General features: G+C 42.6%; 1 protein-coding gene across 4 annotated transcripts in view; it reads left to right on the top strand.

The window, feature by feature from the left end:
* LOC140391747 (ubiquitin carboxyl-terminal hydrolase 35-like) overlaps positions 1 to 12077 on the top strand; it is a 189001-nt gene extending 176924 nt beyond the window's left edge. For 3 of the 4 annotated variants that reach the window (XM_072476572.1, XM_072476571.1, XM_072476569.1), the window contains exon 12: positions 8395 to 12077. In XM_072476572.1, the coding sequence (XP_072332673.1) occupies positions 8395 to 8562 (168 nt within the window). In that variant the 3' untranslated portion in view covers positions 8563 to 12077. Of the gene's footprint in view, positions 1 to 6702; positions 7220 to 8394 lie in introns of those variants that run through there. The other variant, XM_072476573.1, reaches the window with a different exon arrangement.
* Positions 12078 to 13085: the final 1008 nt, after the last annotated feature.

Raw genomic sequence — 13085 nt, 5'->3', positions numbered from 1 at the left:
GGGAAACCCTGGAGTGCGGGGCTCACCCACGTGGTGCACACAGTTGGCAGCCATGTTGGGTGGCTCCTGGACAAAGGGAAACCCCAGAGCACAGGGACCTGGCCTCATGGGGAGAACGGTGACCGTGGCCATTTTGGACGGCTCCCTAACAAAGGGAAACCCCGGAGTGCATGGGCGAGTCCACCAGGTAAGTATGGTTGATCCCGCAGGTCAAAACCCCCCCCCTGCTACGGACGAGGGCCATGGGTGTAGTCATACTGTTAAATAAGAGGATGGTGTTTACTGCGACGAGGACAGTATGTCATGATCAGCGGTTTCCTAGGCAGTGCACTGATAGTCCTGGTGAACATTTATGCTCCCAACTGGGACGACACGGAGTTTATTAAAAAGACCATGGCGGAAATCTCTGACATAGATACACACTGACTAATCATTGGGGGGTGGGGGGGCACTTTAACTGTGTACAGGACCCCAGACAGATAGGTTGAATCCCAAAATAGGGAAGACCTCCAACATGGCGAAAGAACTTGGCACATTCCTGGAACAGATGGGGGCCAGTGGACCCATGGCAGTTCATCCACCCAGGGGGAAAGGAGTTCTTCTTCTCCCAAGTACACAATGTATTTTCACGGATCGACTTCTTTGTAGGGGAAAATCGGTGCTTCCAGGGCTAGTACAAAAGGAATATTCTGCAATTGTAATCTCCGACCGCGCTCCGTATTACATAGCTGTGAGGTTGGAGAAGGGCCGTGCACCGGTCCTCCTAGCTCATAAGGAGAGAAAATATCGCAGGCCATAGACCAATATATCACTAATAATCAGAATAGGGAGGTCTCACCCTCCACATTCTGGGAGGCGCTGAAGGCTGTGATCAGGGGAGAAGTTATCACTTATATAGCATGGAGAGATAGAGAAGAGAGGGTGGCTAGGCAACAGCTGGTCGACTCCATAGACCAGCGAAACTCCGAGGCCCCAACCGCGGAGCTCTTGCCAGAGAGGAAAAAGCTACAAATGGACTTTGACCTGTTCTCCACTAGGAAAGCAGTGCACCAACTCCGCCAGGCATAGGGGACCCTGTGCGAGCACTGAGACAAAGCCCACCGCCTGCTGACTCACCAGCTGAGAAAGCACGCAGCCACGAGTGAAATAGCCCAGATTAGGGACAATGAGGCAAAATAGTAGCGGAGCCCAAAGGTCAACAAAGCATTCAAGACTTTCTACCGGGGACTGTACACCTCTGAACCACAGCAGGGACTTGAGGATGAAGCAGTTCCCCGATGGACTGGACATGCCAGTCATGGGGAGGATAGGATACGAGGCCTGGAAGTACAGCTAGAACTGGGAGAAGTCATGGGGAGTATTAACTCCACGCAGGCGGGGAAGGCGCTGGGACCGGACGGTTTCCCGGCAGACTTCTACAAAAAACGTTCAACGGCAATAGCCCCATACCTGCGGGAGATGTTCGTAGATTCACTGGCGAGGAGCAGCCTGCTGCCTACTCTAGCACAATCCTCAACTTTGCTGATACCCAAAAAAGACAAAGACTCAACAGAATGCGGTTCCTACAGACCCATCTCGCTAAACGCAGATGTAAATACTGGCCAAGATCCTAGCTAAGATGCTGAGGACTGTGTACCAGAGGTGGTAGCAGAAGACCAAGCCTGCTTTGTCAAAGGTTGACAGCTAACATCGAACATCAGGTGCCTGTTGAACGTGATCATGACCCCACCTGTGGTGATCCTCTCCCTGCACGCAAAAAAGGCCTTTGACAGAGTCGAATGGAAGTACCCTATAGAGGTACTGGAGTGGTTTGGGCTTGTAGCAGGTTCGCTGCCTGGGTGAAACTCCTGTACAGCGCTCCCAGAGCAAATGTATGGACAAATACCACCAGCTCTAAGTACTTCCAGCTGCACAAGGCAGGGATGCCCGTTGTACCCGCTGCTATTTGCCCTAGCGATTGAACCACTGGAGATCGTGTTTAGCGTGGCAAAGAATTGGAAGGGGATCCAGAGAGGAGGCAGAGCACAGAGTCTCGCTCTATGCGGATGACCTGAGCCTCTACATCTTGGACCTACAAAGCAGCATGGAAGGAATCATGGCACACTTGAAAGAGTTTGGAGCATTCTCGGGCTACAAACTCAACCTGGGCAAAAGCGAGATGTTCCCGGTGAGCCTGCAAGGGGGAGGGCCAGATCTGGAGGGAATGTCATTTAAACAGGCCCGACAGAAATTCCGCTACCTGGGGATCCAAATCGCTCGTGACTGGACAGGGATCCACAAATGGAACCTGACCAGCCTGATGGAGAAAGCAAAAAAGGACCTGCAGAGATTGAACACTCTCCCACCCTCTCTGGAGGGGTGTGCAGACGATCAAGATGAACATACTGTTCAGGTTCCTCTTCCTGTTCAGATTTATCCCGATCTATATCCCCAAGGCCTTTTTCAACTCAATAGAAAAACTGATCATGGCGTTTGTGTGTGTGTGTGCGGAGGGGGGGGGGGGGGGGGGGAACGACAACGCAAGGAGCCCAAAAAGGGTACTGCAAAGAGCAAAAACCATGGGGGGCCTAACCCTCACAAACCTACAATATTACCATGGACATTGACCGAGATGTCTCGCAGCCCTAGTGAGGCCGAGGTGTGCGTTTGTTCTCTTGGAAGATCTCAGTGGCAATATCTCGAGCCCTGGAACGGCAGGCCTCCGAGTCCTCCTTGTCGGCTTTTCCTACCACTGTGTCCCCGTTCCTTTGGCCGAACACACTTTTCCTGCCAACAAAAGGAAGAAATAAAGGGTCGCACACCATTCCCATACGTGTGTCATACCTCTTCCGCTTGAGTTGGTTGCACAGTATTTCTAGTTGAACCCGGTACCTGATTTCCTGTCCGGAGGGAAGCCGCGTACCCCCGTCAGACATGGGCGGCAACTGTGGAGAGGGTAAGGGGGTGGATAAAAGAGCCAAAAGCTGAGTGGGTGCTTATGGAGGAGGGCCCTCCAGGGGGACCTCCCTCTGGGCCCTGGCCATGGCGGCACTTCCATCCCACCGAATAAATACTCAACATGCCCAGTGGTAGTAGCAACACCCCGGTTGTGGAACCAACTGCTTTAGCACTTCAGGCTAACCAAAATGTCTGACACGGCCCTCCATCTGCAACAACCACAGGTTCACGCTGGCGACAATGGACCCCGCCTTCAAAAGGTGGAGATAGGACGGGGGATGCTGATAGTTGGGGACTTCTACACTGACAACTCTCGAGGAACTGACCGAGAAGTTCCAGCTGACATCAGGGAATGAACTACGTGTGGTAGTCACCACTGTTTGTATATAGTACACATATGAGATGTAATACGGTAAGGCTCCTGTACTGCAGGTACGGGGGTAGATCCCTGCTTGCTGGCTCTGCCCAGGTGGCGGAGTATAAATGTGTGTGCTCACCGAGCTGCAGCCATTTCGGCAGCAGCTGTAGGAGGCAACACATCTCTGCGTAATAAAGCCTCGATTACTCTCTACTCTCGTCTCATCGTAATTGATAGTGCATCACTACGATACATGCCGATCAAAATCATCTTACGCAGGGAAACAAGGACATACCCACGACCACCACAGCAATCACTGCTAGAGGAACCACTGGGCACGGACATCCAAGGGAAGGGAAATTGCAGCGACATGTATGGGCGACTACTGAGGAGGGCTAACACCCAACGAGATGAGAGGAAAGTGGGAGGAGGACTTGGGCTTTGAAATTGTGTGGGGACTCTAGAGGGAAGTACCGCACAGGGTCAACTCCACTTCCACATGTGCAAGTCTAAGCCAAGTGGTACACAGAGCCATTTAACGAGGACCCGAATAAGCAGGTTTTTCCCGGAGGTGGAGGACAAATGCGAACGGTGCCAAAGAGGCCTGGCTAACCAGGCTAACATGTTCATGTCTTGCCCCAGACTTGCTGAGTTTTGGGCAGCCTTCTTTTCGAGACAATGTCCAAGGTAGTGGGGATGAGGGTTGGAGCCTTGGGGTATCAGAGCAGCCAGTTCTCTTCTTGGGGTGGCGGGCTGAAGCCTTTGCCTTTGCCACCCAATCGCAGCAGACCGAGCCAGAACCAAATGTCTACTGGAAAATGAAAAACAGGAAGCTGTAACCATTGTAAATAACAGAAGCCGACCGATGTGTATATGTTTCTCTTTATTTTTTCTTTCATCCTCAAATGTATGTCCACGCTTATCCTTGTTCTGTATATTACAAAAACCTCAATAAATGCATTTTTTAAAAATTCAGACCATTTCCTAATAAGGGAAAAGGAATAGTCAATTGGGGATAAAAGTTGAGCTCTCAGAAGCCTTTCCTGGCGCAGTTTACCATCGTTTCTGTGGTATCATTTGTCTGAAACAGTTCAGTGTCTCGTTACTTCGGTGAAGAAGGTATCACCTGTGCTGGCAGTGCTCGAGGAATCCTAGGGCCTTAAGGGACAAGGAACCTCTTCCTTGCTTTCGTTAAGTGCATATAACATTTTGCTTAATAAATTCTGCTTGATTCTTAAATACTGCCTGTTCTTCCCTGTTAGATCAGAAACAACCAAGGATCCTATTGTTATAAATTAGGAACTTGAAACTTAAATATTTTAAGTAAAAGGTTTTAATACCTCCAAAAAGCTTATGGCAGGAAATGTGGCAGTAACATTCAATAATTTTATTAATGAAATTGTGATGGTGGTAGACCATAGTAAGTGAGAAGTGAGGGGTTGAATATATGCTTCTGAGGTAAATGATGGTGGTTTTGAAAGGGCTTAGTGGGATAGAATTTACAGTGCAGAAGGAGGCCTTTCATAGAATTTACAGTGCAGAAGGAGGCCATTCGGCCCATCAAGTCTGCACCAGCTCTTGGAAAGAGCACCCTACCCAAGGTCAAAACCTCCACCCTATCCCCACAACCCAGCAACCCCACCCAACTCTAAGGGCAATTTTGGACACTAAGGGCAATTTATCACGGCCAATCCACCTAACCTGCACATCTTTGGACTGTGGGAGGGAACCGGAGCACCCGGAGGAAACCCACGCACACACGGGGAGGACGTGCAGACTCCGCACAGATAGTGACCCACGCCGGAATCAAACCTGGGACCCTGGAGCTGTGAAGAAATTGTGCTATCCACAATGCTACCGTGCTGCCCTTTCGGCCCATCAAGTCTGCACCGGCCCTTGGAAAGAGTGCCCTACTTAAGCCCACGCCTCCACCATATCCACATAACCCAGTAACCCCACCTAACACTAAGGGACAATCTAGCATAGCCAATCCACCTAATCTGCACATCTTTAGACTGTGGGAGGAAAACGGAGCACCCGGAGAAAACACATGCAGACACGAGGAGGAAGTGCAAACTCCACACAGACAGTCACCCAAGGCCAGAATTGAACCTGGTTGCAACCATTTTATAATATAAAAGAAAAGCATAATGATTATTGTACATCTTGAAATAAAAGCAAGTACTGGAAATACTCAGCAGGTTTGGCAGCATATGTGAAGAGGGAAACTGTTAACATTTCAGGTTGATGTTCTAAAGGCAGGTCACTGACATAAGGTTAATGGTTTCTCTCTCCACAGATGCTTTGAGAATTGCTGAGCGTCTTCACACATAGATGGTCAGTAAGGAAACCTGAATGGTCATGGGGTCGAGAGTGCAGGCGAGGCCTGAGATGAGTTGAGTATGGCGTGTCATGTGAGAGTACCTTTACGAAATGGGTGTTTATAAATGGGTGCATTTATAAATATCTGTAGTGAGAGTACCTTTAAGAAACGGGTGTTTACTACTGCAGTGATGTCAGAGATTTGGTGGAGCTGGGCTGTGTCAGCTTTTTACTTTCGTTTTTGACAGGCTGCAGGGTGTGTTTTAGTTTCGTTTTCAGTGTTGGAGCTGAAGCCAGACCAAGCAGGTGTACTGCTGTTCTCGCTGCCATCAAAAGACTATCTCTTGATCATTTGGTGAATTCAGAATTATAAATGTTTTCAGTAGTGACTTTAACCTGATGTGCTTCTGATAAAGGTTTTGTTTTTAAGTCGTATGGATGTTAAAAAGGAAAGCTTAAAGGTTTACTTAGTGTTGTAGTCTTTGGGTTGTATTTGAATTAATGGTTGCTAAGATGGTCACTGTATGTTTTAAAAAGGTTAACTTGAGTTCATAGAATAAACATTGTTTTGCTTTTAAAAAATGCTTTTCCATTTCTGCTCTACCATACCTGTAGAGTGGGCCGTGTGCTCCCCATACCACAATCTAGTAAACGTTGTGGATCAGGTGAACTCCATGATACACTTTGGGGTTCTCTATACCCTGGCCCATAACAGGTGGGGCCGAAAGGCAATTGAGAGGAAATTTAGAGAGAGTCTGATGCATAGATTCAAGACAATATTATCTCGTTCTGCAGGAACGTTTTGGCTTGGTGAGAAAAGGGACAAATTAAGGTGGACCAAATATCTGTAATTATTTTGTGATGTAAAGAGCACATTTGAAACCATACGCCCCATCTTTAGAGAGGCTTTTATTTTGGGGAGCATGCAAAAGGTAGTGACAAATAAAATGTCATGTCCGAAAACTAAATTAGTAAGAACAAAAGTTTAACATTTAAATGGAGGAACAAAAAAATTGCATTTATGTAGTGCGTTTTATTTATTTATTTTTTAGTTTCTTATTGGAATTTCTTTATTTCATGAACAGTTTTCACAGCCCTTCCAGAAGGTAACAATACAATCTTATCAAAGGATAAAGTTACCAGTTTAAGTGTTTTTTGACCACTAAACATCTTGAAGCAATTTACAGGCAAGTACTTGTTGAAGCGTGGTCACTGTTGTGAATGCAGGAAATACAGTAGCCACTTTTGTGCACTGCAAACTCCCACAAACAGTGTTGTAATAATTGAGGAATAAAAATTGGACAGGCCACAGGGAGTAACTCCCTGTCCTTCTTTGATATCATGGGATCTTTTGCATCCACATGAGCAGGCAGATGGGACCTCGGTTTAATGTCTCGTCTGAAAGACAACACCTCTGCACATATCCTCAGAATTGCACTGGAGTGTTGGCCTTGACCTTGTGTGCTCAAGCCCTGGAGTAGGACTTTATTGTGGAATCTTGTAACTTGGAGGCAAATGCAACCGGGATGACAATGATAAAACTCAACCATTATACAGTTTTATTTGTAGAAATAAGCAGGTTCATTAACTGCTTATTTAAGTGTGGACATACAGAAAATTTCTGCTAAGACTAAGAGATTTGATTTTCTTTTTGCCTATCCCTATTTATATAACATTCAATTTGAATGTGGTGATTGAAAATTTTGAAACTTTGGTTGAATATGTGAATTCTGAGAGAATTTTGCCAGAGACGATGCCGTGCCGAGGTAGATGTTTGTAACATTTAGGCTCAATAGGTTAAATAACTTTTCTTTTTCCATAGTTTCTTGTTTGTACTTTCATCAGCCTGGAAACTTCTCGGCAATGACTTTTCAGGTAGTTGACCGTTATCTTTTGGAGTTGAATGAATGAGTCATAGAGCATACAGCGCAGAACGAGGCCATTCAGCCCATCGAGTCTGCACCGACCCACTTAAGCCCTCACTTCCACCCTATCCCCGTAACCAAATAACCCCTCCTAACCTTTTTTGACACCAAGGGTAATTTAGCATGTCTAATCCACCTAACCTGCACATCTTTGGACTGTGGGAGGAAACCGGAGCACCCGGAGGAAACCCACGCAGACACGAGGAGAACGTGCAGACTCCGCACAGACTGTGACCCAGCGGGGAATCGAACCTGGGACCCTGGCGCTGTGAAGCCACAGTGCTATCCACTTGTGCTACCATGGGCCACTCCAACTCCCAGAAAGTGTTCTGACCAGTGGTCCATCTAGAATTGAGAACCTGTATTCTAACACTTAACAGTAATATTGAAGTGCTGAGTAATTTTTGGCTTGAATACAGCGATTACCTATTCGATTATTGTACACTATAAAAGTTAAATGAATAAATTATTTATGTATTGGGAAAAATCTTTGAATATAGATATATCAAACCAATAGAAAACTAACCCAATACATTTTAATTGTTGGCTGCAAGTTCCTATTGTTATCTGCAATGCAATAAGACAGTTGATGCAGTTAACAGAACAAAGGTAGAAAGTAGAAGTGTTGGGGGATATAGGCTGTTCCTGAGAATAGTCATTGAGTGTTACTATCACATGGCTCTAATACTTACTGGGTATAGAAAATTGCTGTACTGAGTAATTGATGGAATGTTTTTTTCATCAAAGTTGTATTAACCTGAGAGAATATATGTGTTTTTTGTGAAAACAGTTTAATTTGTCTAAAGAAAACATGTCAAATATGAGTATGGTAATAGTGTAACTTGCTTCTAGGAAGAAGAAAAAGAAGCGCGGAAAAGATCTGGCAGTACACCACCTTCTACAACTCCGATATGGTGGAGGCGCTTTGATGATGATGAAAATGGTGGTCCTTCTGGAAGTTGTGGTCCAGCCGCTGGAGGAGGAAGTGATTTGGGGTCATTTGGACGTTTGATTTTCTAAATATGATTAGGGGCTTCTTCATTCTCTACCTCAGGTGTACTACTTATATGGTAAAGGCTGCATGACTTAGTCTTTTGCAGAGTCAAAAGAGTTCTACCTGACCATGCTCAATTTGTTTGCCTGCAATATTATAGATTTCTGTTTTGAGATTGAGGAAGTAGGCAATTTTGTGGAATTATTTTGTAAAATGCAGAATTAAAAGACATTTGGGTAATGGCATAGAAACAAAATGCAACAAATTTGATTAGTGCTGGATTTCACTTCTAAAATATAATATTCCTCGTTCTTCAATAACTATTAAATACCTACTCTTTGGAGGCATGCATAAACTGGGTGATTTATGAATGTCAATGATTGTCACTGTAGGTTTGTGACATTCTATTAATGTACGTTTGAGGTTATTTTTGTGACTTTTATATCACTCTGACTTTAAGATGGCTTCAGCAGTTTGAACTTTGAGCAATGTCAGTTAGCATACAATTTTCCCTTCCTCCGAGATGGCAGTAAGTTGAGGAGTTAATGCTGGACTGTCCAGCTGGGATCACAAATTTGTAGGAAACCATCCACTCTACATATGGTTATGCAAATGTGGACTGCAACATGTTGGGCAAACTTCCATCAATTGTTGATAACCCCCTAACATCTATGCACACGCATTCAGAATTTTCAATGCCTAGAAATATTACTCTAATTGAATTATTAGAAGGCTATATGGAACTCTAGAGTCAACATTGGTTGTCATATCATGACGTGTGTATACATATATAGTCTTGTCTTTACCTGGCAGATGGAATCCAATTAGTTGCCTTAATTTCTTTTGCATCTGGGACAGAAAAGTTTATTGTGTAATTGTATTACTTAAATCCAAAATATAAACATCATAGTAAAACCCAGCTCTTTCAGTCGAATAAATATTTTGTTTGAGGTGTTACTCCTGACTAACCCTACACTCATTTTCATGCACTGCTGTTCTTTTCTGTACAGAGTTACTAAGTCTATATGTCCTTCGGAGTTCAAGGAATAAAGCATGTATAATTAAGAATTTTAACATCAGTGCTGAATTTGTTACTTTGCAAAGACTGTCACTCCCAACTGAGGCAATTGTGTTGCCAAGTAGGAATATAAAATAAAGAGGAGGATGGAGGTGGTGAGGAAGGTTAGAATGAAGTAGTGGCATCATCACCAATAAACACAAAAATGTATCTTGAATGTCAATGGTAGTTCTGTCCTCAACTGACTTTATCATACATCAGTATAGTTGGATCTATGCATTCTTGCCTTTTTAAATACCCTGTTTCCCTGAGCCTGGATCTGAAATGAAGTCTCAGCTTGACAGATTAAAAAAGGGCAAGAAATGACTTTCACAAGGGAATAAAAATAAGAATAATGCATTTGGATACATTTTGGATAGAGGGAGTACGTTGCTATCCTACCAAATCCCCCAAAAACAAAAATGACTTGCACACCAAATTTTTGCAATATGTATTTGACACACCTTGTATTTTTGCAGCCTGATGTATATCTAGGAGTCTGTTTTTAAAAAGGAAAAAAAAAAGGTTATGAATGTGTTGATCCACAGTTCCTTTTACTTCGCTACAAATTTTCCCAGAGTGACGTTAATAAAAAGTCTTATTCGTTAACTGCATGGCTGCTAAATGCAGTGTGTGGGAAAGCATTGTGCAAAAAGAGTAAAAAATGCTTTAAGAAGTGTGCCATGTAAATCTGCACATAGCTGTTTTAAATTAACAACCTTATTGTGAATGGCTACAAGCTTGGCTCCTGTGAAATATAAACCTCGTGTAGTTCTGATCTAGTTAAGGCAGTTTCACTGGTGGGACTTCTTTGTTATACAAAGGCACATAGTTTGAGACTGCTTATGGGTAAATTAACATATTTTGAAAAGATCTAATTTCCTCCTACCATTTCATTTTTAAATTGAACGTGAGCTGAAATATTAATAGGAAACTTAAGAGATTTTATTATGAAAAGTATACACAAAGGATATATGGAAATGCAGACCTTGGCACAAAACAGGTGGTAACAGACTGGGCATGGTTTAGATGGATGATGATCTGTTACTGTCAGTTTTGCATCCCTGCCAAAGTTGAATTTAACATCCTAGGACACCTCAAAAGGTAATACCAAATGTTGCAATTAAATTTATGATTTTAAGAACTCTGTTAATATGGTTTCTCTGAATAAATTATTCCAGGAAGATTGCAATTTGAATTCATGAACACTGTGACTATGTCAATATTGTATTTATTAATGTTAAACTGTAGTCAGTGCAGAAGTGTAAAATTGGGGTAGCAGATCCAGGTTTTGGTTACTGTTGCATGCCTTGTGAAATTATTGGTGCTTTTTGAATAAAAGTATTAACTCCAAGGTATTAATTAATAATTTGAAGATGTTGACAGATGTGTAGTAATGCTCATGAACGAAGACCTTGGCATCTCTGGATTCTTTCTGTAACCTGTGGTTTTACGTTTTTTTTGCCTACAGTCATTTTTAAAGGGTAATAATAAGTCAATCACTGAATACCAGAAATAAATTTTCTGTGATCAGAAGGCAGTTAATGATGGAATTGAATTCCCCTTGTAAGTAATTGTAGAGAGTCCTCTAGTTAAAACATGAGGTAAATCCTAGGATGGCAGCAAAGTATTGATGCTTCCTAATTTTATTCTAGAGAGAGATATTTCTTCCTTTTTACCCCTTCCAGTCTGAATTCCCACATATAGTGCCACATTTCTGCTGTGCCTTCCATAGCTGTAAGAAAAAAATATATTGGGTTGTTTTTATATATCTCTTAAATGGGTAACTCTGAAATTAGCAGAGCAACTTGTGTTTTTGCCATCAGTTATTGAATCTAGGGAGGAGGGTATCTAGGAATATAGAGAATCTGTCATCTGTTCAACAATTTACATGTGTTCTCTAATGTCCAATTTTACGATTTGAAGTATGAAGAAGTAATAATGCCTTAATCCTTAGCTTTTCTGTATTTCTGTACTTTGCCTCAGAAATGCAAACTAAAAAAAGCCTATGTTTTTCTGTTTCAATTTAAGATATAAATTGTATTTACAACTAGACTGTTCTATGCAACTATTCTAATCAACAAGGATAAGGATATTGATGTGTAATGAAGGCCTCAGTACATTAACTCGTAACTGTTGCAAAAGTAACCAGATGAGTTTATGATGAATACACTTTTGTTTATAGCAGTATATTTATTCTTTGCATCCATTAATGAAATTGTATAAACTGTACATGAAGAATAGAATATGCTATTGAAAAACCTTAAAACCCTTACTGTTGATGAATGCAAATATAGTTTGCCATAACAAAATGCAAATCAGATGCAGCTGAGATAGAGATAAGTTTTAGTTATGCTGTCCAAAGAAATCGAACTAAAACCATTCAGATAATGTGTATTTTTTTGAACACTAATTATTATCGCTATCACTATGTAAACAAAGAAATCTACCAATATTATTATAATAAATATTGATATAATGCTTCATCCTTTGGTATTCCTTTCCTGTTTCCTGAATTAAGAAATCCTATGTTCAAGATCAGGCACTCCTATGTTCAAGATCAGACAAAGTTTCTTTTGGGATCATGACTGCGGGGAGAAGATGGACACAGGTAGCAGGGCAGGTGGATGAAGTGGTTAAGAAGGCATATGGTATACTTACCTCTATTAGCCAAGGCATAGAGTTTAAGAGTAGGGAGGTTATAAAATGTTGGTTAGGCCACAGCAAGAGTATTGTGTGCAGCTCTGAAAAGGGTGCAGAGGGGATTCATCAGGATGTTGCCTGGGCTGGAGAGTTTTAGTTATGAAGAGAGATTGAATAGATTGGGGCTGTTTTCCTTGATACAGAGGAGACTGAGGGGGTGACATGATTGTGATGTATAAAATTATGAGGGGTATAGAAAGAGTAGACAGGAAGAAACATTTCCCCTTCGTGGAGGGGTCAATGACCAGGGGGAATAAATTTAAGGTACGGGGCAGGCGATTTAGAGGGGATGTGAGATAAAACTTCTTCCGGAGGGTGGTATACAAGGCTATGGATCAAGTGCTGGAAAATGGGATTAGAATAATTAAGTGGTTGTTTTTGACTGGCGCAGACGTGATGGGTCTTTTCTGTGATTTAGACCACTATTACTCTGTGACAATAATGGAGTTGGTAAAAGGCATCATTTGATTATTCAACTGGACTTGTGAAATCGAATAAAGACCAGTTTATTTCTGAGATTTCTTGAGTTTTATAGTTTTCTTCTGTTTTCATGAGTTTGCCATTGAAATTTGTATTCTAACCAAAATATAATGTACAAAAAGAAAGTTCAGGAAATGACCACAAGACCCAGCAACACCATCCCATCAAGCTGTGATGCAACCTGTTCACTTACAGATCCATACCTTAACAGTACCATACAACCTCCTGGGAGAGACACAAAACAACAAATGACTGACCAATTTGAGAAAAACTCCAGTTCACTTTTTAAAAGTTTGCAGTGGATCCAAA

This window comes from Scyliorhinus torazame, chromosome 15, assembly GCF_047496885.1.
Source record: "Scyliorhinus torazame isolate Kashiwa2021f chromosome 15, sScyTor2.1, whole genome shotgun sequence".
Taxonomy (NCBI): Eukaryota; Metazoa; Chordata; class Chondrichthyes; order Carcharhiniformes; family Scyliorhinidae; genus Scyliorhinus; species Scyliorhinus torazame.
The sequence above is the reverse complement of the archived record's forward strand: the minus strand, read 5'-3'. Positions and strand labels throughout refer to the sequence as shown.